The 25,585-nt window shown below is 44.5% G+C and overlaps 1 protein-coding gene across 2 annotated transcripts in view; it reads left to right on the top strand.

Moving 5' to 3' along the window:
- The window catches only part of KNDC1 (kinase non-catalytic C-lobe domain containing 1), a 104,838-nt gene extending 80,341 nt beyond the window's left edge, over positions 1 to 24,497 (top strand). For both annotated transcript variants that reach the window (XM_077258537.1, XM_077258538.1), the window contains 6 exons: positions 8,689 to 8,771; positions 10,027 to 10,177; positions 13,157 to 13,279; positions 16,281 to 16,340; positions 16,550 to 16,707; positions 23,704 to 24,497. In XM_077258537.1, the coding sequence (XP_077114652.1) occupies positions 8,689 to 8,771; positions 10,027 to 10,177; positions 13,157 to 13,279; positions 16,281 to 16,340; positions 16,550 to 16,707; positions 23,704 to 23,935 (807 nt within the window). In that variant the 3' untranslated portion in view covers positions 23,936 to 24,497. The remainder of the gene's footprint in view (positions 1 to 8,688; positions 8,772 to 10,026; positions 10,178 to 13,156; positions 13,280 to 16,280; positions 16,341 to 16,549; positions 16,708 to 23,703) is intronic.
- Positions 24,498 to 25,585: the final 1,088 nt, after the last annotated feature.

Here is a 25,585-nt window from a genome sequence, read left to right on the forward strand (position 1 = left end):
TACATACATACATACATACATACATACATATATATACAGGTCCTTCTCAAAAAATTAGCATATAGTGTTAAATTTCATTATTTACCATAATGTAATGATTACAATTAAACTTTCATATATTATAGATTCATTATCCACCAACTGAAATTTGTCAGGTCTTTTATTGTTTTAATACTGATGATTTTGGCCTACAACTCCTGAAAACCCCAAAAACCTGTCTCAATAAATTAGCATATTTCACCCGTCCAATCAAATAAAAGTGTTTTTTAATAACAAACAAAAAAACCATCAAATAATAATGTTCAGTTATGCACTCAATACTTGGTCGGGAATCCTTTGGCAGAAAAGACTGCTTCAATGCGGCGTGGCATGGAGGCAATCAGCCTGTGACACTGCTGAGATGTTATGGAGGCCCAGGATGCTTCAATAGCGGCCTTAAAGGGAAGGTGCCATCAAAAAAAATTTTTTTACAGAAATTGTAAAAATGTAAAGAATTAATGTTTACATTTTCTTAAAAATTATTATCATTTGTTTATAATTTAGTAAAATATGAAAAATAATTTGAAAAGTTTTGGAATTTCCACTTTTAAACACTAGGGGGAGCAGCTGCTGAAATTTCAGAAAAACCTCGTGTACAACAAGCTCACATTACAGCACTGCAGTAATTATGGGCGGAGTCTGCTGACGTGTGTGATGTCACTCCTCTCCTTCCCTTCTGGGTGTCTGCTAAGGGATAAGAGGATGATATTCAGGAACCCAGTGAGCAGCCATTTTGTTGGTGACTGCAGAGTAAGGCTGCCGTCACACTATCAGTATTTGGTCAGTATTTTACCTCAGTATTTGTAGCCAAAACCAGGAGTGGAACAATTAGAGGAGAAGTATAACAGACACATCTGCACCACTTCTGCATTTATCAGCCACTCCTGGTCTTGGCTTACAAATACTGAGGTAAAATACTGACCAAATACTGAATGTGTGACGGCAGCCTTAGGCTACTTGCACACTAGCGTTGTTGGCTGTACGTCGCAATGCGTCGTTCAGGAGATAAAACACATCCTGCAAAGTTGTCTGCAGGATGTGTTTTTTCCCCATAGACTAACATTACCGACGCATTGCGACGTATTGCCACACGTCGCAACCACCGTGCGACGGTTGAGTCGTGTTTTGGCGGACCACCGCCACAAAAAAAATTACATGTAACGGTTTTTTTGTGCGTCGAGTCCGCCATTTTCGACCGTGCATGCGCAGCCGAAACTCCGCCCCCTCCTCCCCGGACCTTACAATGGGGCAGCGGAAGCATCGTAAGACTACATCCGCTACCACGTCGGGCATTTCTTTCACAGCATGCGTCGGTACGTCGGCCCGACGCACTGCGACGGGCCCGTACTGACGCTAGTGTGAAAGCAGCCTTACACTGACAAGTAGACAGTCACCGAGGATGGCAGCCAGCAAGGATTCTGGGAGATATGTGGTGGAGGGAGCAGGGTGACCGCAGCGCAGAGTATTTCAGGAGAGCAGTGTGCTGGTCTATGGGGGCCCCCTGTTTGGTGCGCGGAGCAGCCAGGGATTGTACATAGAGCACTGTCTTTTATACACATGGATGGACCGTCTGCTCCACAGAAATCCAGGAAACATTTCTGCGGATTGATGGCCTGTTCTGATCCAGACTTTGCATGCTAAGACCCCATTCCCCTCCTCAGATCCTGTCTTCTCCATCCTGTCCTGGTGATGTGTGAAAGTGAGACGACAGGCGAAGTACGGGGTGACGCTGGGAAGGAAATTTAGCCATATAGTAACAATAAAAATGAGACCCCTCTCTTCAGCAGCCTGACCAGCCCTGACTGCACCTAACTGGAGGTCATGCTGCCCCCTCTATTACCCCAGACCCACGTGAAGGTGCTCAGCCACAACCACCATAGAATGGGTCCGCTTTCTGAAGATAATACTGCCATAGTGTTCTCACATAATACTGCCATATAGCTCACACATAATACCGCCATATAGATCACACACAATACCATCAAATAGATCACACACAATACTGTCATACAGTTCTCACATACCACCATATAGAGCACACATAATACAGCCATATGGATCACACACAATACCATCATACAGTTCTCACATACCACCATATAGATCACACATAATACTGCCAGTGTTCTCACATAATACCACCATATAGATCACACATAATACCGCCAGTGTTCTCACATACCGCCATATAGATCACACAATACTGCCAGTGTTCTCACATAATACCACCATATAGATCACACATAATACCGCCAGTGTTCTCACATACCGCCATATAGATCACACATAATACTGCCAGTGTTCTCACATAATACCACCATATAGATCACACACAATACCACCGTATAATTCTCACAATACTGATCAAGCATAATCACCACCATACAGATCACATAATACCGTCATATAGATCTCACATAATGCCATAATACAGCATGACCCCTGCAGCTCCTGTTATCGCATGCATTGAGTTGTGTGTGTAATGGGGAAAGATATGCAGGGGGGAGAGGAGTGCCTGAGAGGATTAGATACACGGTTCACCAGACAGTATCACACAGGATAGGATTAGATACATGGCTCAGCAGTCAGTATCACACAGGAGAGGATTAGATACACGGCTCAGCAGTCAGTATCACACAGGAGAGGATTAGATACACGGCTCAGCAGTCAGTATCACACAGGAGAGGATTAGATACACGGCTCAGCAGTCAGTATCACACAGGAGAGGATTAGATACACGGCTCAGTAGTCAGTATCACACAGGATAAGATTAGATACACAGCTCAGAAGACAGTATCACACAGGAGAGGATTAGATACACGGCTCAGCAGTCAGTATCACACAGGATAGAATTAGATGCATGGCTCAGCATAGTATCACAGTATAAAATTAGATGCATGGCTCAGCAGACAGTATCACACAGTATAGGATTAGATACATGGCTCAGCATAGTATCACAGTATAGGATTAGATGCATGGCTCAGCAGACAGTATCACACAGTATAGGATTAGATACATGGCTCAGCATAGTATCACAGTATAGGATTAGATGCATGGCTCAGCAGACAGTATCACACAGTATAGGATTAGATACACGGCTCAGCATAGTATCACACAGGAGAGGATTAGGTACAGGGCACAGCAGACAGTATCATACAGGAGAGGATTAGGTACATGGCACAGCAGACTATCATACAGGAGAGGATTAGATACATGGCTCAGCACAGTGTAGTGATAGATACACGGTCTGATGTCCTTGATCAGTGGCTGCAGTGAGAGGCAGGGTCGGGTCGGAGCAGCACAGAGATTCTCCCCCTCCCCCCCCCGTTACCTCTCTGCAGCTCCTGATAGAGGACATCAGACCCCAGCACTTCACCCTCTCTAGCGATTCTAGAGATTGAGCCAGGGCACCAGGCAGCAGAGGACAGGGAACGGCCGACTGCTGACAGTGTGAAGAAGAGGCAGCTGGAGCTGCCCCTCCAACAGCACAGCTCTCAGTCACAGTGGAGCTCACACACTGTGGGCTGAAGAAACATGGCGCCGACCTCCTGCCTCTGCTGTGATGTGGAGACAGCCCAGGGGGCGTGGCCAGATCAGAGCAGGAGATAACGCGGTCGGCTCCCGACTGCTGAGTCCTATGCACAGGGCTGCCGTAAATGCAGAGTGGAAATGTCGTGCTGGGACTCTTACACTCCTGCAAAGCAAAATGGCGGCGCCCAGTGGCTGCAAAAATTATTAATAATAAAAAAGATATTAAGGTTAAAAAAAATAATTTTGTATTAAAGATAATTGTTTATATAAACAATCATTTTTAATACAAAAACAAAATTGCAGCACCTTTCCTTTAAGCTCATCCAGAGTGTTGGGTCTTGCGTCTCTCAACTTTCTCTTCACAATATCCCACAGATTCTCTATGGGGTTCAGGTCAGGAGAGTTGGCAGGCCAATTGAGCACAGTAATACCATGGTCAGTAAACCATTTACCAGTGGTTTTGGCACTGTGAGCAGGTGCCAGGTCGTGCTGAAAAATGAAATCTTCATCTCCATAAAGCATTTCAGCCGATGGAAGCATGAAGTGCTCCAAAATCTCCTGATAGCTAGCTGCATTGACCCTGCCCTTGATGAAACACAGTGGACCAACACCAGCAGCTGACATGGCACCCCACACCATCACTGACTGTGGGTACTTGACACTGGACTTCAGGCATTTTGGCATTTCCTTCTCCCCAGTCTTCCTCCAGACTCTGGCACCTTGATTTCCGAATGACATGCAAAATTTGCTTTCATCAGAAAAAAGTACTTGGGACCACTTAGCAACAGTCCAGTGCTGCTTCTCTGTAGCCCAGGTCAGGCGCTTCTGCCGCTGTTTATGGTTCAAAAGTGGCTTTACCTGGGGAATGCGGCACCTGTAGCCCATTTCCTGCACACGCCTGTGCACGGTGGCTCTGGATGTTTCCACACCAGACTCAGTCCACTGCTTCCTCAGGTTCCCCAAGGTCTGGAATTGGTCCTTCTCCACAATCTTCCTCAGGGTCCGGTCACCTCTTCTCGTTGTACAGCGTTTTCTGCCACATTGTTTCCTTCCAACAGACTTACCATTGAGGTGCCTTGATACAGCACTCTGGGAACAGCCTAATTGTTGAGAAATTTCTTTCTGGGTCTTACCCTCTTGCTTGAGGGTGTCAATGATGGCCTTCTTGACATCTGTCAGGTCGCTAGTCTTACCCATGATGGGGGTTTTGAGTAATGAACCAGGCAGGGAGTTTTTAAAAGCCTCAGGTATCTTTTGCATGTGTTTAGAGTTAATTAGTTGATTCAGAAGATTAGGGGAATAGGTCGTTTAGAGAACCTTTTCTTGATATGCTAATTTATTGAGACAGGTTTTTTGGGTTATCAGGAGTTGTAGGCCAAAATCATCAGTATTAAAACAATAAAAGACCTGACAAATTTCAGTTGGTGGATAATGAATCTATAATATATGAAAGTTTAATTGTAATCATTACATTATGGTAAATAATGAAATTTAACACTATATGCTAATTTTTTGAGAAGGACCTGTATATATACATATATACACACAAAGGGAAAAGACATGTGCTATTTGATATCCGAAGTCTTGCTTACCCATAGGTGAGGGAGGATTAGCGGGGCCCACCACAACTGCCCAATGAGCATTTCACATACTGCTTTCTCTTTACATATACTCTCCCGCCACCATCATGGCGATGCGCACGTTCAGGATAGACAACCCAATGGCGTCATAAGCACGTGCGCGTCAACCCATGACGGCTGGCTGAGGCCGCTAGGCATAAGGACACAGTGCCTATGCACTCCACAGCAGCCATCTATGTGGAGTCCTGTGGATGCGGCCATGACGTAGGAGATGTGGAATAACTTCTCCTGGAAGATGGCCTTTTTGGTTGCGATCACTTCTATCAGACAGGTCTCAGAATTAGCATCTCTCTCCTTTTCTCATCCTCCATCAGGACAAGGCGGTTCTACTACCAGTTCCTTCGTTCCTTCCTTCCTTCTGCCCATCCCCTGTCCAACCCTTGGAATGGTCTCTCCCTAAACTGGACTTAGTCAGAACCTTATGCTTCTACGTCTCAAGGACCGCATCCTTCAGACGTTCGGATGCGTTTTGTCATTCCTGAGGATCATCGTGACTCCCTGCCTCCAAGTCTACTATTACATGCTGTATGTGCTCGACTGTACTGGAGGTTTATATGATGGCTCCCTCCACCCGTGCAGTGGGGGCCTCCTGGGCCGTTCTCCATCAGGCTTCTGCAACCCAGATTTACAAGGCCGCTACCTGGTCATCCCTTCCTACATTCGCGAGATTTTACAGGGTACATGCCTACGCCTCAGCTGAATCCGGCCTATGTAGAAAGTTGCTGCAAGCGGCGGTCATCCATCATCTGACCTGATTTGAGCTCGATAGTCTGTTCTCTCCCCAGGGACTGCTTTATGACGTCCCACGGTTACCTTTGTCCCCAATGAAGCGGTAAAAAAAGAGGGAGTTTTTGTGCTCCCCATAAAACCTTTCTCAGAGCCTTCATTGGAGGACACCGCACCCTCCCTGTTTTGTGCCCATTTTGTGCCTGACTGCCTCGGTTGGGCCAGAGCATAGTTCTTTGTTGCTTCTCCTACTGCTTTCTCATGAACTGATTAGCTTCGTGCCCGGTGGTGAGTGTATACTGCTGAGGAGCAGCTAACTTTTCTGCCTAGTGGCAGCAGCATCATACACCCATGGTTACCTGTGTCCCCAATGAAGGCTCCAAGAAATTTTACGGTGAGTACCAAAAGTCCTTTTTCCATTATATGTGTATTTGTTAATAGCAAATTTTATTAGATTTAGTTTTGTTTGTTTTTTATTTTATCTTATCTATTTTTTTATGAACTTCATTTAATTGTTCTCAGATTGCTTCATTATTAAAGTGTAATACTGTTTTATTTTACTATATAATTGCACTTACCGTATTTAGTGTACTATTTTACTGACCGGCACATGACAACCGATCGGCTCTAGAGGGCGCTAAAGCTCTCCCCATGCTGCTGCAGGTGGCAGATCTTCTACCAGCCGGCTTCTGCGGTGACTGCTCCGGGTCTCTGGCAGTTTAGAGAGAGCTTTTTACACATCATAGCTTTGATTGATAGAGGTTCTGGTTCTGGAGACCCCCTGATCACCAAATAAAGGGGGCAGGATCACGATGAGGTTAACGAGCTGATGGGGCAATGAGGTTGGCCAGGCGCCTCTGCTCCTATTGTTTCTACATTAATTGTGATTATAACTACTGACACCTAGGACTGTCCAGAGGCAGCTCATGCTATACAGGGGACTGACCGCAGCACATACACTATACAGGGGACTGACGGCAGCGTCTACGCTATACAGAGGACTGACCGCTTTGATTACGCCATACAGGGCACTGACAGCTGTATGTGCGCCGTACGGGGCACTGACTGGCAGCTTCTGTAGTAGCCTGCGGCCCGGCTGGCAGTGTCTGTAATAGGCTGCGGCCCGGCTGGCAGTGTCTGTTATAGGCTGCGGCCCGGCTGGCAGCATCTGTAATAGGCTGCGGCCCAGCTGGCGGCGTCTGTAGTAGGCTGCGGCCTAGCTGGTGGCATATAAGGCTGCGGCCTGACTGGCTGTGTATGAAGTAGACTGTTGGTGTCTGAAGTAGACTGCAGCCTGACTGGTGTTTGTAGTAGACTTGCAGACCATCTGGCGGCGGTAGCAGCGTCTGTAGTAGACTTGCGGGCCGTCCGGCGGCAGCAGTAGCGTCTGTAGTAGACTAGCAGGCTGTCCGGCGGCGGTAGCAGCATCTGAGTAGACTTGCGGGCCGTCCGGTGGCAGTAGCAGCGTCCGTAGTAGACTTGCGGGCCATCCGGCAGCGGTTGCAGCATCTGCAATAGACTTGCGGGCCATCCAGCGGCGGTAGCAGCATCTGTAGTAGACTTGCGGGCCGTCCGGCGGCGGTAGCAGCGTCTGTAGTAGACTTGCGGGTTGTCCAGCGTCGGTAGCAGCGTCTGTAGTAGACTTGCGGGACGACCAGCGGCAGCAGTAGCGTCTGTAGTAGACTTGCGGGCCATCCGGCGGCAGCAGTAGCGTGTGTAGTAGACTTGCGGGCCGTCCGTTGGCGGTAGCAGCGTCTGTAGTAGACTTGCGGGCTGTCCGGCGGCGGTAGCAGCGTCTGTAGTAGACTTGCGGGCCGTCCGGCGTCGGTAGCAGCGTCTGTAGTAGACTTGCGGGCTGTCCGGCGGCGGTAGCAGCGTCTGTAGTAGACTTGCGGGTTGTCCGGCGTCGGTAGCAGCGTCTGTAGTAGACTTGCGGGTTGTCCGGCGTCGGTAGCAGCGTCTGTAGTAGACTTGCGGGCCGTCCGGCGGCGGTAGCAGCATCTGTAGTAGACTTGCGGGTTGTCCGGCGTCGGTAGCAGCGTCTGTAGTAGACTTGCGGGCCGTCCGGCGGCGGTAGCAGCATCTGTAGTAGACTTGCGGGCTGTCCAGCGGCGGTAGCAGCGTCTGAGTAGACTTGCGGACCGTTCGGCAGCGGTAGCAGCATCTGTAGTAGACTTGCGGGCCGTCCGCCGGCGATAGCAGCGTCTGTAGTAAACTTGCGGGCTGTCCGGCGTCGGTAGCAGCGTGTGTAGTAGACTTGCGGGCTGTCCGGCGGCGATAGTAGCGTCTGTAGTAGACTTGCGGGACGACCAGCGGCAGCAGTAGCGTCTGTAGTAGACTTGCGGGCCGTCCGTTGGCGGTAGCAGCGTCTGTAGTAGACTTGTGGGGCCGTCCGCCGGCGGTAGTAGCGTCTGTAGTAGACTTGCAGGCTGTCCGGCGGCGTCTGTAATAGACTGCGGCCTGACCGGCGGCAGCAGCAGCAGCATCTGTACTAGACTGCAGACCGCCGATGTACTAATTGATTATGTAAATGGCGACCTCTGTCGCTTCCATTTGCGGTTATTACGTATAATCATGTCAGTGGCGTTGTACGAGTGATGAATAAGGAGAGACGGATGACACGAGACGTCTTGTCTCTGACTCTATTAATTATTCTTCTATTATTACATCTGATTTTATTTTCTGCACCTTCAGATTAATCCTCATTATTACTAAATGTCTAGTGATTTTTTATTCCATTTGTGATTTTTAGGAAATGTTTCAGAAGTGCCATCCTGTCAACTTCTTGAACTCTCGGGCGCTAGGAGTTAAAGACAAATCCAGCAATGTTCCTAAGTAAGTCTGGAGATAGTGAGCCAAGGTCAGGTGGAGTCTCGGCCCCTTTGTGCGCCTTTGTGCTGGGGGAGAGGAAAATAAAGTCTGGGCCAAGTGCGATCTTCCCGGCTGCTGCAGGTGTCCTGGTATAATGACCTCGAGGTGTGAGATGAAGGGGCACAGTGCTCAGGGGAACGCTCTGACCCCCTTGTAGGGAGCGTGGGGGGCGCAGACTCTGACAAGACAAGCATGTTGATCAATGTGACTAATAGGAGCGATGAAAGGATCCAGCTGTATGGTGGGATCGCTCCCCCTACTTCTTCCCGTCTCTGGAATGAAGCTCTATTCTATCAATCTTGTTGGCAAATAACCATGTTTTCTGCTTGTAGTACAGACCTTCATCTTTCCATACGTCTGTGCACAGAGCCGCTTTAGATGCAATGTCTGCCTTTCGTAACTGATATTTATGTTGCATGGGTTTATTATACTGCCTTGTGTATGCAGCTCCTATGCAAATAAATGTGTCTCCGTTGTTCTGAACCTGGATTGGAAGTTCTCTGCACAAAACCGTAGTCCTGTAGGGCATCAGTGTTCCTCATTATGGTAGTAGTCATTCCTTGAATTTGAAGGGAATCTCTCACCAGGTTTTTGCTCCCCCTTATGATGTAGGGGCGGAGACCCTGATTCCAGAAATGTGTCACTTGGCTGCTTGCTGCAGTTTTCATAAAACTACTGTTTTATCTGCTGCAGCTCTAGCAGTTCCCTGTATAACCCCACCCACACCACTGATTGGCAGCTTTCTGCATACACTGTGCATAGGCAGAAAGCTGCCATTAAGTGGTGGGGCATGGTTATACAGGGCTCATGAGTGTGGAGGACTACATGGCAGCAGGTTTATTAGCAGGAGATTATCACTAGAGGACTAGTAAAACACTGATTTTATAAAACTACAGCAAGCGGCCTTGTAAGTGACACATCGCTGGAATCAGGGTCTCTGTCTCTATATTATACTGCTCTCAGATTAGGTGGCAAACAGATTTAATACATTGTACTAACTGCCGAACAACTGGTTGGTGAGGGACATACTGGCCAAAGTCCAGGGTATCCGTAATATCAGACAAAAGTGAAGCTAAAAAAGCACAACTTGGCATCAAGTAAATTGAAATAAATCTGATAATTGTATTTGGAAAAGTTCGGTAACTTTGTAATAAACTTTGCATTTTAGCCGTCATAGTCTCAGTGATCTTCATCTTCTCTTCTTTTTCGGACTTGATAGAACGTTCTCGGTGGAGACTCTCCCGGCCGAGGTTTGCAGTCTCTTCTCCCCTAAGTGCACACAGGACAAGTATCTGCTCCAGATGTTACGATTCGCGGACAATGTCAGTATGTGGGTGGCCGCGGAGATTGTGACCTGTCACACAGCCAAGGTTAGATTGCATCTCTCCCAGTGTCGGTCTGCTCCCCCCATGTTGTCTGAGCGTCCGCCCTCGCGGTGCTGTCTGTATCTAAGTCTACGTGTAACGGTAGAGATGGCTCACGCTCTCTAGCTCCTACTTGTTCACTCTCTTGCTTTCTCTCTCCCCATATTGCACCCACTTTGTCGTGCTGTCTCTCCCTCTTAGCCTGTTTCTCTTCCCTCCTGTGCAGCCTCTTGCTAGTTGCTGTCTCTCCCTCTACTGCTCACCCCTCTCGCTTGCCGTTCTTGTACCTTCTGCGGCCCCTCTCGCCTGTCGATTTCTCCCCTATTGCGGCCCCTCTCGCTTGTTGCTCTCTCCCCTCCTGCGGCCCCTCTCGTTTGTGGCACTCTCCCCTCCTTCGGCCCTTTACGCTTGTTGCTCTCTCCCCTTTTGTGGCCCCTCTCGCCTGTCGCTCTCTCCCCTCCTGCGACCCTTGTCATTCTCTCCCCTACTGCGGCCCCTCTCACTTGTCGTTCTTTCCCCTCTTACGGCTGCTCCCCCTTGTCTCTCCCCTCCTGCGACCCTTCTCGCTTGTCGCTCTCTCTCCTCCTGCCGCCCCTCTCTCGTACTCTCTCCCCTCTTGCGACCCTTCTCGCTTGTCGCTTTCTCCCCTCCTATGACCCTTCTTGCTTGTCGCTCTCTCCCCTCCTTCGGCCCTTCTCGCTTGTCGCTCTCTCCCCTCCTGCGGCCCCTCTCTTGTCACTCTCTCCCCACCTGCGACCCTTCTCGCTTGTCGCTCTCTCCCCTCCTGCGACCCTTCTCGCTTGTCGCTCTCTCCCCTCCTGAGACCCTTCTCGCTTGTCGCTCTCCCCTCCTGCGACCCTTCTCGCTTGTCGCTCTCTCCCCTCCTGAGACCCTTCTCGCTTGTCGCTCTCTCCCCTCCTGCGACCCTTCTCGCTTGTCGCTCTATCCCCTCCTGCTCCTCTTCTCTCTCATCGCTGTCTTTCCCCTCCTGCGGCCACTCTCGCCAGTCGCTTTCTCCCCTCCTGCGGCCCCTCATGCTTTTTACGCTTTCTCCCTCTTCCTCTGTGCCACCAGGTTGTTTATTCCCCACCTGAGATTAGCACGATGTGAGAGCAGAGACCCTGATTCCAGCGGTGTCACTTACAGAGCTGCTCGTTATTCTTCACGGACTTAGCATGTAGCACATATATACAGTTAGGTCCATATATATTTGGACAGACACAACATTTTTCTAATTTTGGTTATAGACATTACCACATTTAATTTTAAACAAAACAATTCAGATGCAGTTGAAGTTCAGACTTTCAGCTTTCATTTGAGGGTATCCACATTAAAATTGGATGAAGGGTTTAGGAGTTTCAGCTCCTTAACCTGTGCCACCCTGTTTTTAAAGGGACCAAAAGTAATTGGACAATTGACTCCAAGGCTATTTCATGGACAGGTGTGGGCAATCCCTTCGTTATGTCGTTCTCAATTAAGCAGATAAAAGGCCTGGAGTTGATTTGAGGTGTGGTGTTTGCATTTGGAAGGTTTTGCTGTGAAGTAAACATGCGGTCAAAGGAGCTCTCCATGCAGGTGAAACAAGCCATCCTTAAGCTGCGAAAACAGAATAAAACCCATCCGAGAAATTGCTACAATATTAGGAGTGGCAAAATCTACAGTTTGGTACATCCTGAGAAAGAAAGAAAGCACTGGTGAACTCATCAATGCAAAAGACAACAGTGGTGGATGATCGCAGAATAATCTCCATAGTGAAGAGAAACCCCTTCACAACAGCCAACCAAGTGACCAACACTCTCCCGGAGGTCGGCGCATCAATATCCAAATCTACCATAAAGAGAAGACTGCATGAAAGTAAATACAGAGGGTTCACTGCACGGTGCAGCCACTCATAAGTGTCAAGAATAAAAAGGCTAGACTGGACTGTGCTAAAAAACATCTAAAAAAGCCAGCACAGTTCTGGAAGAACATTCTATGGACAGATGAAACCAAGATCAACCTCTACCAGAATGATGGAAAGAGAAAAGTATGGCGAAGGCGTGGTACAGCTCATGATCCAAAGCATACCACATCATCTGTAAAACACGGCGGAGGCAGTGTGATGGCTTGGGCATGCATGGCTGCCAGTGGCACTGGGTCACTAGTGTTTATGGATGATGTGACACAGGACAGAAGCAGCCGAATGAATTCTGAGTTCTTCAGAGCCGCCATACTGTGTGCTCAGATCCAGCCAAATGCCGCCAAACTGGTTGGTCGTCGTTTCATACTACAGATGGACAATGACCCAAAACATAAAGCCAAAGCAACCCAGGAGTGTATTAAAGCAAAGAAGTGGAATATTCTTGAATGGCCAAGTCAGTCACCTGATCTCAACCCAATTGAGCAGCATTTCACTTGTTAAAGACTAAACTTCAGACAGAAAGGCCCACAAACAAACAGCAACTGAAAACCACCGCAGTGAAGGCCTGGCAGAGCATCAAAAAGGAGGAAACACAGCGACTGGTGATGTCCATGAGTTCAAGACTTCAGGCAGTCATTGCCAACAGAGGGTTTTCAACCAAGTACTGAAAATGAACATTATATTTAAAATTATTGAATCTGTCCAATTACTTTTGGTCCCTTTAAAAGAAGGGTGGCACATGTTAAGGAGCTGAAACTCCTAAACCCTTCATCCAATTTTAATGTGGATACCCTCAAATGAAAGCTGAAAGTCTGAACTTCAACTGCATCGGAATTGTTTTGTATAAAATTCATTGTGGTAATGTCTATAACCAAAATTAGAAAAATGTTGTCTCTGTCCAAATATATATGGACCTAACTGTATGAGCCTGTAGTGATCTGTGTATGGAAAAAACTGCACACATAAACTATTATGTCTAGGAAAACCATTCAGTCTTTAGTGAAACTTCTCCTTCCAGGTGGCGGTAATATTTCTGTGATAGACCTGTGTGCGTCATCCATTTATTTAGTATTTCCACTCTTTAGTTACAGACGAGCATCCTGACAAAATTTCTTCTCGTCTCTAAATTATGCTACGAACAACGAGACTTTGCAACCGCCGTCCAAATACTCGGGGGACTCGAAAACCTGATAGTGCGGCAGCTGCCGGTGAGATTCATCTTAATTGTTCTTGTTCCTAGTAAAGACTTTTTTATGTGTGTATGTATATATTATTATTATTATTCTTATTATTATTTATTTATATAGCACCATTGATTCCATGCTGTTACATACAAGTTACAGATATCACTTACAGTAAGCAAGCTAACAATGACAGACTGATACAGAGGGGCGAGGACCCTGCCCTTGCGGGCTTACATTCTACTGGATGGTGGGGAAGGAGACAGTACGTTGAGGGTTGCAGTAGCTCCAATGGTGTTGAGGTGGCCGTGTGGTCATTACAGGCTATAAGCTTCTTTGAAGAAGTGGCTTTTCAGGTTTCTTTTGAAGGATCCGAAGGTGGTGGATAATCTGACATGTTGGGGCAGAGAATTCCAGAGGATGGGGGATATTCGGGATAAGTCTTGGAGGCGATTGTGAGGGGCGAATAAGCGTGGAGGAGAGAAGGAGGTCTTGGGAGGACTGGAGATTACATGAGGGAAGATATTGAGAGATTAGTTTGGAAATATACGGAGGAGAAAGGTTATGGATGGCTTTGTAGGTCAGTGTTAGTAGTTTAAACTGGATACACTGGGAAATTGGGAGCCAGTGAAGGGATTTGCAAAGAGGAGAAGCAGGAGTTCAGCGAGGAGAGAGATTAATTAGTCGGGCAGCAGAGTTAAGGACGGATGGAGGGGTGCGAGAGTGTTATAGGGTAGGCCACAGAGGAGGATGTTGCAATAGTCGAAGTGGGAGATGATGAGGGCATGCACAAGCATTTTGGTAGAGTTAGGGTTGAGGAAAGGACGGATTCTGGAAATATTTTTGAGCTGGAGGCGACAGGAGGTGGCGAGAGCTTGGATGTGCGGTTTGAAGGACAGGGCAGAGTCCAGGGTTACTCTGAGGCAGCGGATTTCCGGGACAGGGGAAAGTGTTTTGATTTATTTTGATAGATAAATCAGGTAGGGAAGATATGTGAGATGGAGGAAAGATAATTAGATCAGATTTGTCCACATTGAGTTTGAGGAAGCGAGAGGAGAAGAAGGAGGATATGGCTGATAGACACTCTGAGATTCTGGAGAGCAGAGAGGTGACGTCTGGGCCAGAGAGGTAGATCTGAGTGTCATCAGCATAGAGGTGGTACTGGAAGCCATAGGATTTTATGAGTTGTCCCAGGCCGAGTGTATAGATTGAGAAGAGAAGAGGTCCTAAGACAGAGCCTTGGGGGACTCCAACAGAGAGGGGGCGAGATGAAGAGGTAGTATGGGAGTAGGAAACGCTAAATGTGCGGTTGGTAAGGTATGAGGAGATCAAAGATAGGGCGAGGTCTTTGACACCAAAGGAAGAGAGGAAAATAAGTATTTGATCAACTATTTTGCAGGTTTTCCCACCAACAAAGAATGGAGAGGTCTGTAATTTTTATCGTAGGTACAATTCACCAGTGAGAGACAGAATCTAAAAATAAAAACAGAAAATCGCATTGTAGGATTTTTTTTGCTTGAAATAAGTATTTGTTAAAATAGAAAAACAGAACTTTTTTTTATTAATATTTAATATTTAGTAGAGAAATCTTTGTTTGCAATTATACAGGTCGGACGTTTCCTGTAGATCTTGACCAAGTTTGCACACACTGCAACAGGGATTTTGGCCCACTCCTCCATGCAGATCTTCTCCAGATCTTTCAAGTTTCGGGGCTGTAACAGGGCAATATTGAGTTTCAGCTCCCTCCAATGATTTTCTAATGGGTTCAGGTCTGGAGACTGGCTAGGTCACTCCAGGACTTGGAAATGCTACTTACGGAGCTACTTCTTATTTGCCCTGGCTGTGTGTTTCAGGTCATTGTCGTGCTGGAAGACCCAGCCATGACCCATCTTCAATGCTCTTACTGAGCGAAGGAGATTGTTGGGCAAAATCTCACGATACATGTCCCCATCCATCCTCCCTTCAATACTGTGCATTCATCCTATACCCTTTGTAGAAAAGCACCCCCAAAGTGTGACTTTTCCCCCTCCATGCTTCATGGGTGGGACAGTGTTCTTGGGGTTGTACTCATCCTCTTTCTCCAAGCATTGTGAGCCAAGTTTATACCAAAAAGTTAAATTTTAGTCTCATTTGACCACATGACCTTCTCCCATGCCTCCTCTGAATCATCCAGATGGTCATAGCCGAACTTTAATCGAGTCTGGACATTTGCTGGTGTGAGCAGGAGGACCTTCCGTGCCCTGCAGGATTTTAATCCATGATGGCGTAGTGTGTTACTAACGGTAATGTTTGAGACTGTGGTTCTAGCTTTCTTCAGGTCATTGATCAGTTCTTCCCATGCAGTTCTGGGCTGATTCCTGACCTTTCTCAGAATCATCCTTACCCCATGAGGCGAGATCTTGCATGCATCCCCAGACCGAAGAAGATTGACACTCATTTGTGTTTCTTCCATTTTTTAATAATTGTGCCAACAGCTGTTTCCATCTCACCAAGCTGCCTGCCTATTGTCCTGTAGCCCATCCCAGCCTTGTGCAGGTCTACAATTTTGTCCCTGGTGTCCTTACACTTCTCTTTGGTCTTGGCCATGGTGCAGAGGTTGGAGTGTGATTGGTTGAGTGGACAGGCGACTTTTATACAGGCAACGAGTTCAAACAGGTGCAATAAATAAATGTAATGAGTGCAGAGTAGGAGGCTTCGTATAGAAAAACTAAGAGGTCTGTGAGAGCCAGAATTTTTGATGGTTGGTAGGTGATCTAATACTTATTTTATGCAATAAAAAGCAAATTAATTATTTAAGAATCATATAATGTGATTTTCTGTTTTTTATTTTTAGATTCTGTCTCTCCCAGGTGAAGTGTACCTACGATAAAAATTACAGACCTCTCCATTCTTTGTAGGTGGGAAAACTTGCAAAATTGGCAGTGTGTCCAATACTTATTTTCCCCACTGTGTGTTTATATTCTATAATATATATGTGTGTGTGTGTTTTGACATTGTATGAAAACACAATGCATTTTATTACTCTCAGGCTTGGAAACATTTACCTACTAAGGTGGCGGAAATCCTGGAGGAACTCAAAGCCGTGGAGGTAATTTTATCATTTATTATTAGATAGATTAGTATTTAAATCGAAACAAATGTAACTGGAGTATCAGTTGGTATAGATGCAAAATAGAAGCATGTTCACATTGGCCATTAAACAGACAAAGGAAAAAAAGGACAATGTCTATTTACATTGAATTTTTTGTCCATGTTCCGTCTTCGGTGACACATTTCACCAAGCCTCTTTCTCACCAGGTGTTCCTAAAAAGTGACAGCTTGTGTCTGATGAAAGGAGACAGATTCCGAACGTTACCCACCATCCCATCTGCCTACCTCTTAGCGATGCACATTCAGCAGCTTGAGACTGGGGGCTTTACTATGGCAAATCGAGCATTTAAGTGGAATAAGCTGAGGTGAGTGCGAAACAGATGATTTATCAACACAGATAGAATTGAAACCAGAAGTTTACATACACTGTATAAAAAGACTCCGTTCAGAATTGTTTAACCCCTTAAGCCCCGAGGGTGGTTTGCACGTTAATGACCGGGCCAATTTTTACAATTCTGACCACTGTCCCTTTATGAGGCTATAACTCTGGAACGCTTTGACGGATCTTGGCGATTCTGACATTGTTTTCTCGTGACATATTGTACTTCATGTTAGTGGTAAAATTTATTCGATATAACTTGCGTGTATTTGTGAAAAAAATTGAAATTTGGCGAAAATTTTGAAAATTTCGCAATTTTCCAACTTTGAATTTTTATGCCCTTAAATCACAGACATATGTCACGCAAAATACTTAATAAGTAACATTTCCCACATGTCTACTTTACATCAGTACAATTTTGGAACCAAAATTTTTTTTTGTGACGGAGTTATAAGGGTTAAAAGTTGACCAGCAATTTCTCATTTTTACAACACCATTTTTTTTTAGGGACCACATCTCATTTGAAGTCATTTTGAGGGGTCTATATGATAGAAAATACCCAAGTGTGACACCATTCTAAAAACTGCACCCCTCAAGGTGCTCAAAACCACATTCAAGAAGTTTATTAACCCTTCAGGTGTTTCACAGGAATTTTTGGAATGTTTAAATAAAAATGAACATTTAACTTTTTTTCACACAAAATTTATTTCAGCTCCAATTTGTTTTATTTTACCAAGGGTAACAGGAGAAAATGGACCCCCAAAGTTGTTGTACAATTTGTCCTGAGTACGCTAATACCCCATATGTGGGGGTAAACCACTGTTTGGGCGCATGGCAGAGCTCGGAAGGAAAGGAGCGCCATTTGACTTTTCAATGCAAAATTGACTGGAATTGAGATGGGACGCTATGTTGCGTTTGGAGAGCCCCTGATGTGCCTAAACATTGAAACCCCCTACAAGTGACACCATTTTGGAAAGTAGACCCCCTAAGGAACTTATCTAGATGTGTGGTGAGCACTTTGACCCACCAAGTGCTTCACAGAAGTTTATTATGCAGAGTCGTAAAAATAAAAAAATCATATTTTTTCACAAAAATGATCTTTTCGCCCCCAATTTTTTATTTTCCCAAGGGTAAGAGAAGAAATTGGACCCCAAAAAATGTTGTGCAATTTGTCCTGAGTACGCTGATACCCCATATGTGGGTGTAAACCATTGTTTGGGCGCATGGCAGAGCTTGGAAGGGAAGGAGCTCCATTTGACTTTTCAATGCAAAATTGACTGGAATTGAGATGGGACGCCATGTTGCGTTTGGAGAGCCCCTGATGTGCCTAAACACTGAAACTCCCTACAAGTGACACCATTTTGGAAAGTAGACCCCCTAAGGAACTTATCTAGATGTGTGGTGAGCACTTTGACCCACCAAGTGCTTCACAGAAGTTTATAATGCAGAGCCGTAAAAATAAAAAATCATATTTTTTCACAAAAATGATCTTTTCGCCCCCAATTTTTTATTTTCCCAAGGGTAAGAGAAGAAATTGGACCCCAAAAAATGTTGTGCAATTTGTCCTGAGTACGCTGATACCCCATATGTGGGTGTAAACCATTGTTTGGGCGCATGGCAGAGCTTGGAAGGGAAGGAGCTCCATTTGACTTTTCAATGCAAAATTGACTGGAATTGAGATGGGACGCCATGTTGCGTTTGGAGAGCCCCTGATGTGCCTAAACACTGAAACTCCCTACAAGTGACACCATTTTGGAAAGTAGACCCCCTAAGGAACTTATCTAGATGTGTGGTGAGCACTTTGACCCACCAAGTGCTTCACAGAAGTTTATAATGCAGAGCCGTAAAAATAAAAAATCATATTTTTTCACAAAAATGATCTTTTCGCCCCCAATTTTTTATTTTCCCAAGGGTAAGAGAAGAAATTGGACCCCAAAAAATGTTGTGCAATTTGTCCTGAGTACGCTGATACCCCATATGTGGGTGTAAACCATTGTTTGGGCGCATGGCAGAGCTTGGAAGGGAAGGAGCGCCATTTGACTTTTCAATGCAAAATTGACTGGAATTGAGATGGGACGCCATGTTGCGTTTGGAGAGCCCCTGATGTGCCTAAACATTGAAACCCCCCACAAGTGACACCAATTTGGAAAGTAGACCCCCTAAGGAACTTATCTAGATGTGTTTTGAGAGCTTTGAACCCCCAAGTGTTTCACTACAGATTATAACGCAGAACCGTGAAAATAATTTTTTTTTTTTTCCTCAAAAATGATTTTTTAGCCCCCAGCCTTGTATTTTTACAAGGGTAACAGAATAAATTGGACCCCAAAATTTGTTTTCCAATTTGTCCTGAGTACGCTGATACCCCATATGTGGGGGGGAACCACTGTTTGGGCGCATGACAGAGCTCGGAAGGGAAGGAGCGCCATTTGGAATGCAGACTTAAATGGATTGGTCAGCAGGCGTCACGTTGCATTTGCAGAGCCCCTGATGTACCCAAACAGTACAAACCCCCCACAAGTGACCCCATATTGGAAACTAGACCTCCCAAGGAACTTATCTAGATGTGTTGTGAGAACTTTGAACCCCCAAGTGTTTCACTACAGTTTATAACGCAGAGCCGTGAAAATAAAACATCTTTTTTTTCCCACAAAAATGATTTTTAGCCCCCCAAATTTTTATTTTCCTAAGGATAACAAGAGAACTTGGACCCCAGAAGTTGTTGTTCAATTTGTCCCGAGTACGCTGATAACCCATATGTTGGGGTAAACCCCTTTTTGGGCGCACGGGAGAGCTCGGAAGGGAAGGAGCACTGTTTTACTTTTTCAACGCAGAATTGGCTGGAATTGAGATTGGACGCCATGTCGCGTTTGGAGAGCCCCTGATGTGCCTGGACAGTGGAAACTTCCCAATTCTACCTGAAACCCTAATCCAAACACACCCCTAACCCTAATCCCAACGGTAACCCTAACCACACCCCTAGCCCTGACACACCCATAATTCTAATCCCAACCCTAATCCAAACCGTAAATGTAATCCAAACCCTAACTTTAGCCCCAACCCTAACTTTAGCCCCAACCCTAACCCTAACTTTACCTCCAACCCTAGCCCTAACCCTACCCCTAACCCTAACCCTAAACGTGACTGAAATACGTGGCACTAAAATATGTGGCACTGAAATACGTGATACGTGGCACTTAAATACGTGGCACTTAAATACGTGGCACTGAAATACGTGGCACTGAAATACGTGGCACTGAAATACGTGGCACTGAAATACGTGGCACTATGACTGTCAGAAAATGTTCATTAAACGGTTAGGGGTGAGGTTAGGGGTAGAGTTAGGGTTAGGGTTTGGATCCCTTTATCACCTTGATGGTGGTGGGTGGCTTTTCAGTGTGTGTTCTGTTTTTTTTCGATAAAAACGCATGCGTTTTTAACGCAAACGCATGTGCTTAAAAGCGCAAGAAAATACTGCAGGTTGTATTTCTGAAAATGAACGCATGCAGAAAAAAAACGCATGCGTTTGAAAACGCGACCATACGCGTACAAAAAACGCATGCATTTTCAATGTTAAATATAGGGAAAAAACGCATGCTTTTTTTGTGCAAAAAACGCGTGTGAAACCAGCGACGCTTTTTATAGCAAAAAAGTTTTTGCGTCTCCACATTTTGAGTGCTATAATTTTTCACATTTTGCTCCACAGAGTCATGTGAGGTCTTGTTTTTTGCGGGACGAGTTGACGTTTTTATTGGTAACATTTTCGGACACGTGACCGTTTTTGATCACTTTTTATTCCGATTTTTGTGAGGCAGAATGACCAAAAACCTGCTATTCATGAATTTCTTTTGGGAGAGGCGTTTATACCGTTCCGCGTTTGGTAAAATTGATAAAGCAGTTTTATTCTTCGGGTCAGTACGATTACAGCGATATCTCATTTATATCATTTTTTTTATGTTTTGGCGCTTTTATACGATTAAAACTATTTTATAGAAAAAATAATTATTTTGGTATCGCTTTATTCTCAGGACTATAACTTTTTTATTTTTTTGCTGATGATGCTGTATGGCGGCTTGTTTTTTGCGGGACAAGATGACGTTTTCAGCGGTACCATGGTTATTTATATCTGTCTTTTTGATCGCGTGTTATTCCACTTTTTGTTCGGCGGTATGGTAATAAAGCGTTGTTTTTTGCCTCGTTTTTTTTTTTTTTCTCTTACGGTGTTTACTGAAGGGGTTAACTAGTGGGGCAGTTTTATAGGTTGGGTCGTTACGGACGCGGCGATACTAAATATGTGTACTTTTATTGTTTTGGTTTTTTTATTTAGATAAAGAAATGTATTTATGGGAATAATATATATTTTTTTTATTATTATTTATTTAGGAATTTTTTTTTTATTTTTTTTTTACACATGTGGAAAAATTTTTTTTTTACTTTGTCCCAGGGGGGACATCACAGATCGATCATCTGATAGTGTGCACAACACTCTGTCAGATCAGCGATCTCACTTACATCGGTGCAGGCTTACCAGCGTCTGCTCTGAGCAGGCTCTCGGTAAGCCACCTTTCTCCCTGCAGGACCCGGATGCCGCGGCCATCTTGGATCTGGGACCTGCAGGGAGGAAGGAGGTAGGAGACCCTCGGAGCAACGCGATCACATCGCGTTGCTTCGGGGGTCTCAGGGAAGCCCGCAGGGAGCCCTCTCCCTGCGCGATGCTTCCCTATACCGCCGGTACACTGCGATCATGTTTGATCGCGGTGTGCCGGGGGTTAATGTGCCGGGGGCGGTCCGTGACCGCTCCTGGCACATAGTGCCGGATGTCAGCTGCGATAGGCAGCTGACACCCGGCCGCGATCGGCCGCGCTCCCCCGTGAGCGCGGTCGATCGCGTATGACGTACTATCCCGTCACCGGGAATTAAGTCCCAGGTCACCTTGACGGGATAGTACGTCATACGGGATTAAGGGGTTAAAGGCATAGTAATCTGAGTGTATGTAAACTTTTGACTTTGCTGTAAGTAATGAAAATGCCTTAAAGCATTCTCTCTCTCTCTCTCTCTCTCTCTCTCTCTCTCTCTCTCATTATTCCGGCATTTGGCTAATATTAATAATTATGGTAATCCTAATTGACCTAAAACGGGAAATGTTTATTCTGATTTCGTGTCAGAGAAAAACCTGCAGACGTGTCTTTTTTGTATAGTGGATGTAATCTTCTGGTTTACCTGTAGATAGATCACTCCCATTGATGACATCCAAAAGTGCACAGAATTCAGCACGACCACAAGCTTTAACTTGCTTTGCTCAGTACGATTTTTTTTTTAGGTTTCCTTGATTTAAACTTTTTTGTTTATTATGCTTTTTTTTATTTATTATGCTTTTTTTTATTTATTATGCTTTTTTTTATATATTATGCTTTTTTTGTTTATTATGGTTTTTGGTTCTTACTTGTCATTTTTGTAGTTTTATGTCACTATTTCACGTGTTCAGCTTAAAGTACATTGTTAAGGGACGGGGGGCAGTTTATCGGACAGAAGTTGGTAATTTTTATTTTATTTTTTATTGTGGGAACCTTACACTAGACAAGTGTTCCCCAACTCCGGTCCTCAAGAGCCACCAACAGGTCATGTTTTCAGGATTTCCTTAGTATTGCACAGGTGATAATTGCATCACCTGGACAGGCAAGCATTCAATCACCTGTGCAATACTAAGGAAATCCTCAAAACATGACCTGTTGGTGGCTCTTGAGGACCGGAGTTGGGGAACACTACACTAGACAATCCTGAGATATTGGGTTTGCAGAGCTGAATGGGGGCCGTGGTGGAACACGTGCACATCCACTCCAGACTTTGTAGAACGTAGCGCTATCTCCAGCGGTCCCAGAGACCCTTTTTTTGCAATCTATGGGAGTCTCTGCGATCATTAATTTATCAAATGTATGTAAAGGGGAGATAACTTATTAGGTTTCCTGCCATAAATATACAACCAGCAGTCATTTAAAGAGTAACATAAAATATATACATACATATACAGTATATGCAGCTGTTAAAAGCAGCTTCTAAAGGAACATGAACTGGGCATTGAAACAGCATTGCAACATAGTGTTTGAGAAAGAAAGAAGCAAAAGAAGTTAATTAAATATATATTACAAAAATTCATAATAATGCCATGCCTGTAGGATAATTAAACATCTATACATATAATTATCCTCTAGTCATGGCAAAATTATGAATTTTTGTAATATATTTCATTACCACCTTTTGTCTCTCAAACACTATGCTGTAGTGCGGTTTCAATGCCCAGTTCATGCTTCTTTTAGAAGCTGCTTTTAGTTGCTGCTTAGCAAAATCTTAACATTACGTTCAAATAATCAGAGTATAGGACGTTCCCTGTCTGAGTACTTAGCGGGGGATCAGAGAGGCTAAGACAGTGAAGGTACCATACCCAGACTGTTTCAAACTAGTGCAAGCAGCAGTTGTAAGCAGCTTCTAAAGGAGCATAAATTGAGCATTGATGCAGCATAGCGTTTGGGAGAGAAGGAAGCAAAATAGAGTAATGAAGTGTATTAAAAAAATAACTTTACAATTCCTGGAGAATAATAAAATGCAAAAATAAGTTTAGTTATTCCTAAAACACTTAAAGGAACTGTCGGCAGCTTATCGCCAGGAGAACCAAAAGATCAGAAGTTTGAAATCGGACATGTCCAATCAGTATCTCTAGATGATTTATCTTTCCGGGTCCCCCATACACACTAGTGTGATATGTATGAGGGCCTTTCTCTGTGGTCACGAACATTCTGCAGATTCTTATACAATGTAATTTTTGTTGCATAAATTGCGTTCGTGATTACAGCAAAAGTTTCTTGAAAAAATATTTGGCAACATTTGATATCTGAAAAATTATATTGTGAAGCTTCTTTCTCACGGCTTTCTGCCAGAGTCTCGTGAATGTCTTCAATACAGTTCTTCGCGTCTTTTTTTTCCTCCACAGGAATATTGCAAAAGTTGTCAGCCAGGTTCATGCATTTCAAGAAATCCCGTACTCCTTCAGTCCGGATCCAGACCTGCAGTTTTACCTCCGCCAGCGCATTTCCCATTTCAGCGATGCAGATATCTCCGTCCTGGCAGCTGACAACAACGCCAACTTCCATCACGTGAACTCCGAGAAACATTCTCGTAAGATACAGGACACACTGCGAAGGATGAAGGCGACATTTCAGTGAAAGCCATAGACATAACCGTTCCTGCACATTTGTATCCCTTCAACAGAACCAAAGAGTAAATGAAGAATTGCCCAAGCTGATGGAAGGGCAAAACGGTGGCTGTTGGGGTCTTCGTAGCTTAGATTGGCAGCAGTAAAATTGGGGGGGGACACAAGTATTCACAAAGGGCTCATGTATTGCTCATATTGGATCTCTGTTACGTACTGTAATCGGTCCGAATGCGTTCCTATCTCTGTACTGGTGACCATGTCGCTATATCCACCAACCATGGAAAGCTTCTTTTTTTATTTCCTTCTCTTTTGTATGCATTTTTCAGATCACAATCAGTCCTATTTTTGACTTTTGCATAAAAAATAAGGACTGGTGTTTGATGAAATGTAGCACTTAGGGTTACCCATGTTTCTTGGCTTTAAGTAACAATAGTTGGATTTTGATTTTGCGCACACAACCAAGAATTAGAAGGTTATTGGCTACAAGGCTAACTAAACTTATTAATGAAATAAGGTAAATTAATTATAGGTCAACCTGCCTTTAGAAAAGAAATATATATATATATCTATATATTTTATTTTTTTTCTCACAGTATAAATATATATATATATATGTGTGTGTACTGTGTGTACGTATGTATGTATGTGTATATATATGTATATATATATATATATATATATATATATATATATATATATATTACACATACATACATACATACATACATACATACATACATACATACATACATACATACACACATACATACATACATACATACATACATACACATATACATGTGTGTATATATATATATATACCATGACAAGCACTTGGTTGCCTGCTATAGTTTTTTAATTGTGACTCCGGTGACCCATTTAGAAACTTCTCAGAATCTGCCCGTGCCCACTCCATTCGTTTCAGTAAGATGCTTGGAGACATGAAATAACTGCAGTGCTTTACTTCCTCCCTGCTGTTAGTTAGATTATATACTTGAATTTCTTGACAGGTAGGGATATGGTGTGCACTTATGGATAGAACCTGGTTATAATAAAGTCCTGGGATTACAGCAGCCTCTGCAAGCACATAGTGTTGTATCAGAGGATGTGACGTGAGCGAGCAAGTTGGTACAGACCAGGCTGCATCTCTGCTTTATCTGTAACATGACTCATTCCGATAATAATGATTCATAGTAATAGATTAAGGCAAATGTATATTGGGTCGACCTAGCTTACGATAAAAAGATTGACCTTGACAAGCACTTACTTTCATATTTTTAAGCTTAATCCATGTAAAACTCTTACACTATGCATGTGCCCACTCCATTTGTTCAATTAAAGGGAATCTGTCACCCACCCCCACCCCCGGGACGTATATGATCTATTAATATGGGCATACAGGTAATAGAAATGTTACACTGGTCCCACCTGTATGCCTCATGTTAATGGTCTTGTTGCTGAGAAATGTTATATTATGTCTTTATGTTAATGATTTCTTCCAGGCTCTGAAGATATCATTAACATAAAGAATATAATATTTCTCCACAACAAGACCATTAATATGAGGCATACAGGTAGGACCAGTGTAACATTTCTATCGCCTGTATGCCCATATTAATAGGTCATATACGTCCCGGGGGTGGACAGATTCCCTTTAAGA

Source organism: Ranitomeya variabilis, chromosome 4 (genome assembly GCF_051348905.1).
Source record: "Ranitomeya variabilis isolate aRanVar5 chromosome 4, aRanVar5.hap1, whole genome shotgun sequence".
Lineage (NCBI taxonomy): Eukaryota > Metazoa > Chordata > Amphibia > Anura > Dendrobatidae > Ranitomeya > Ranitomeya variabilis.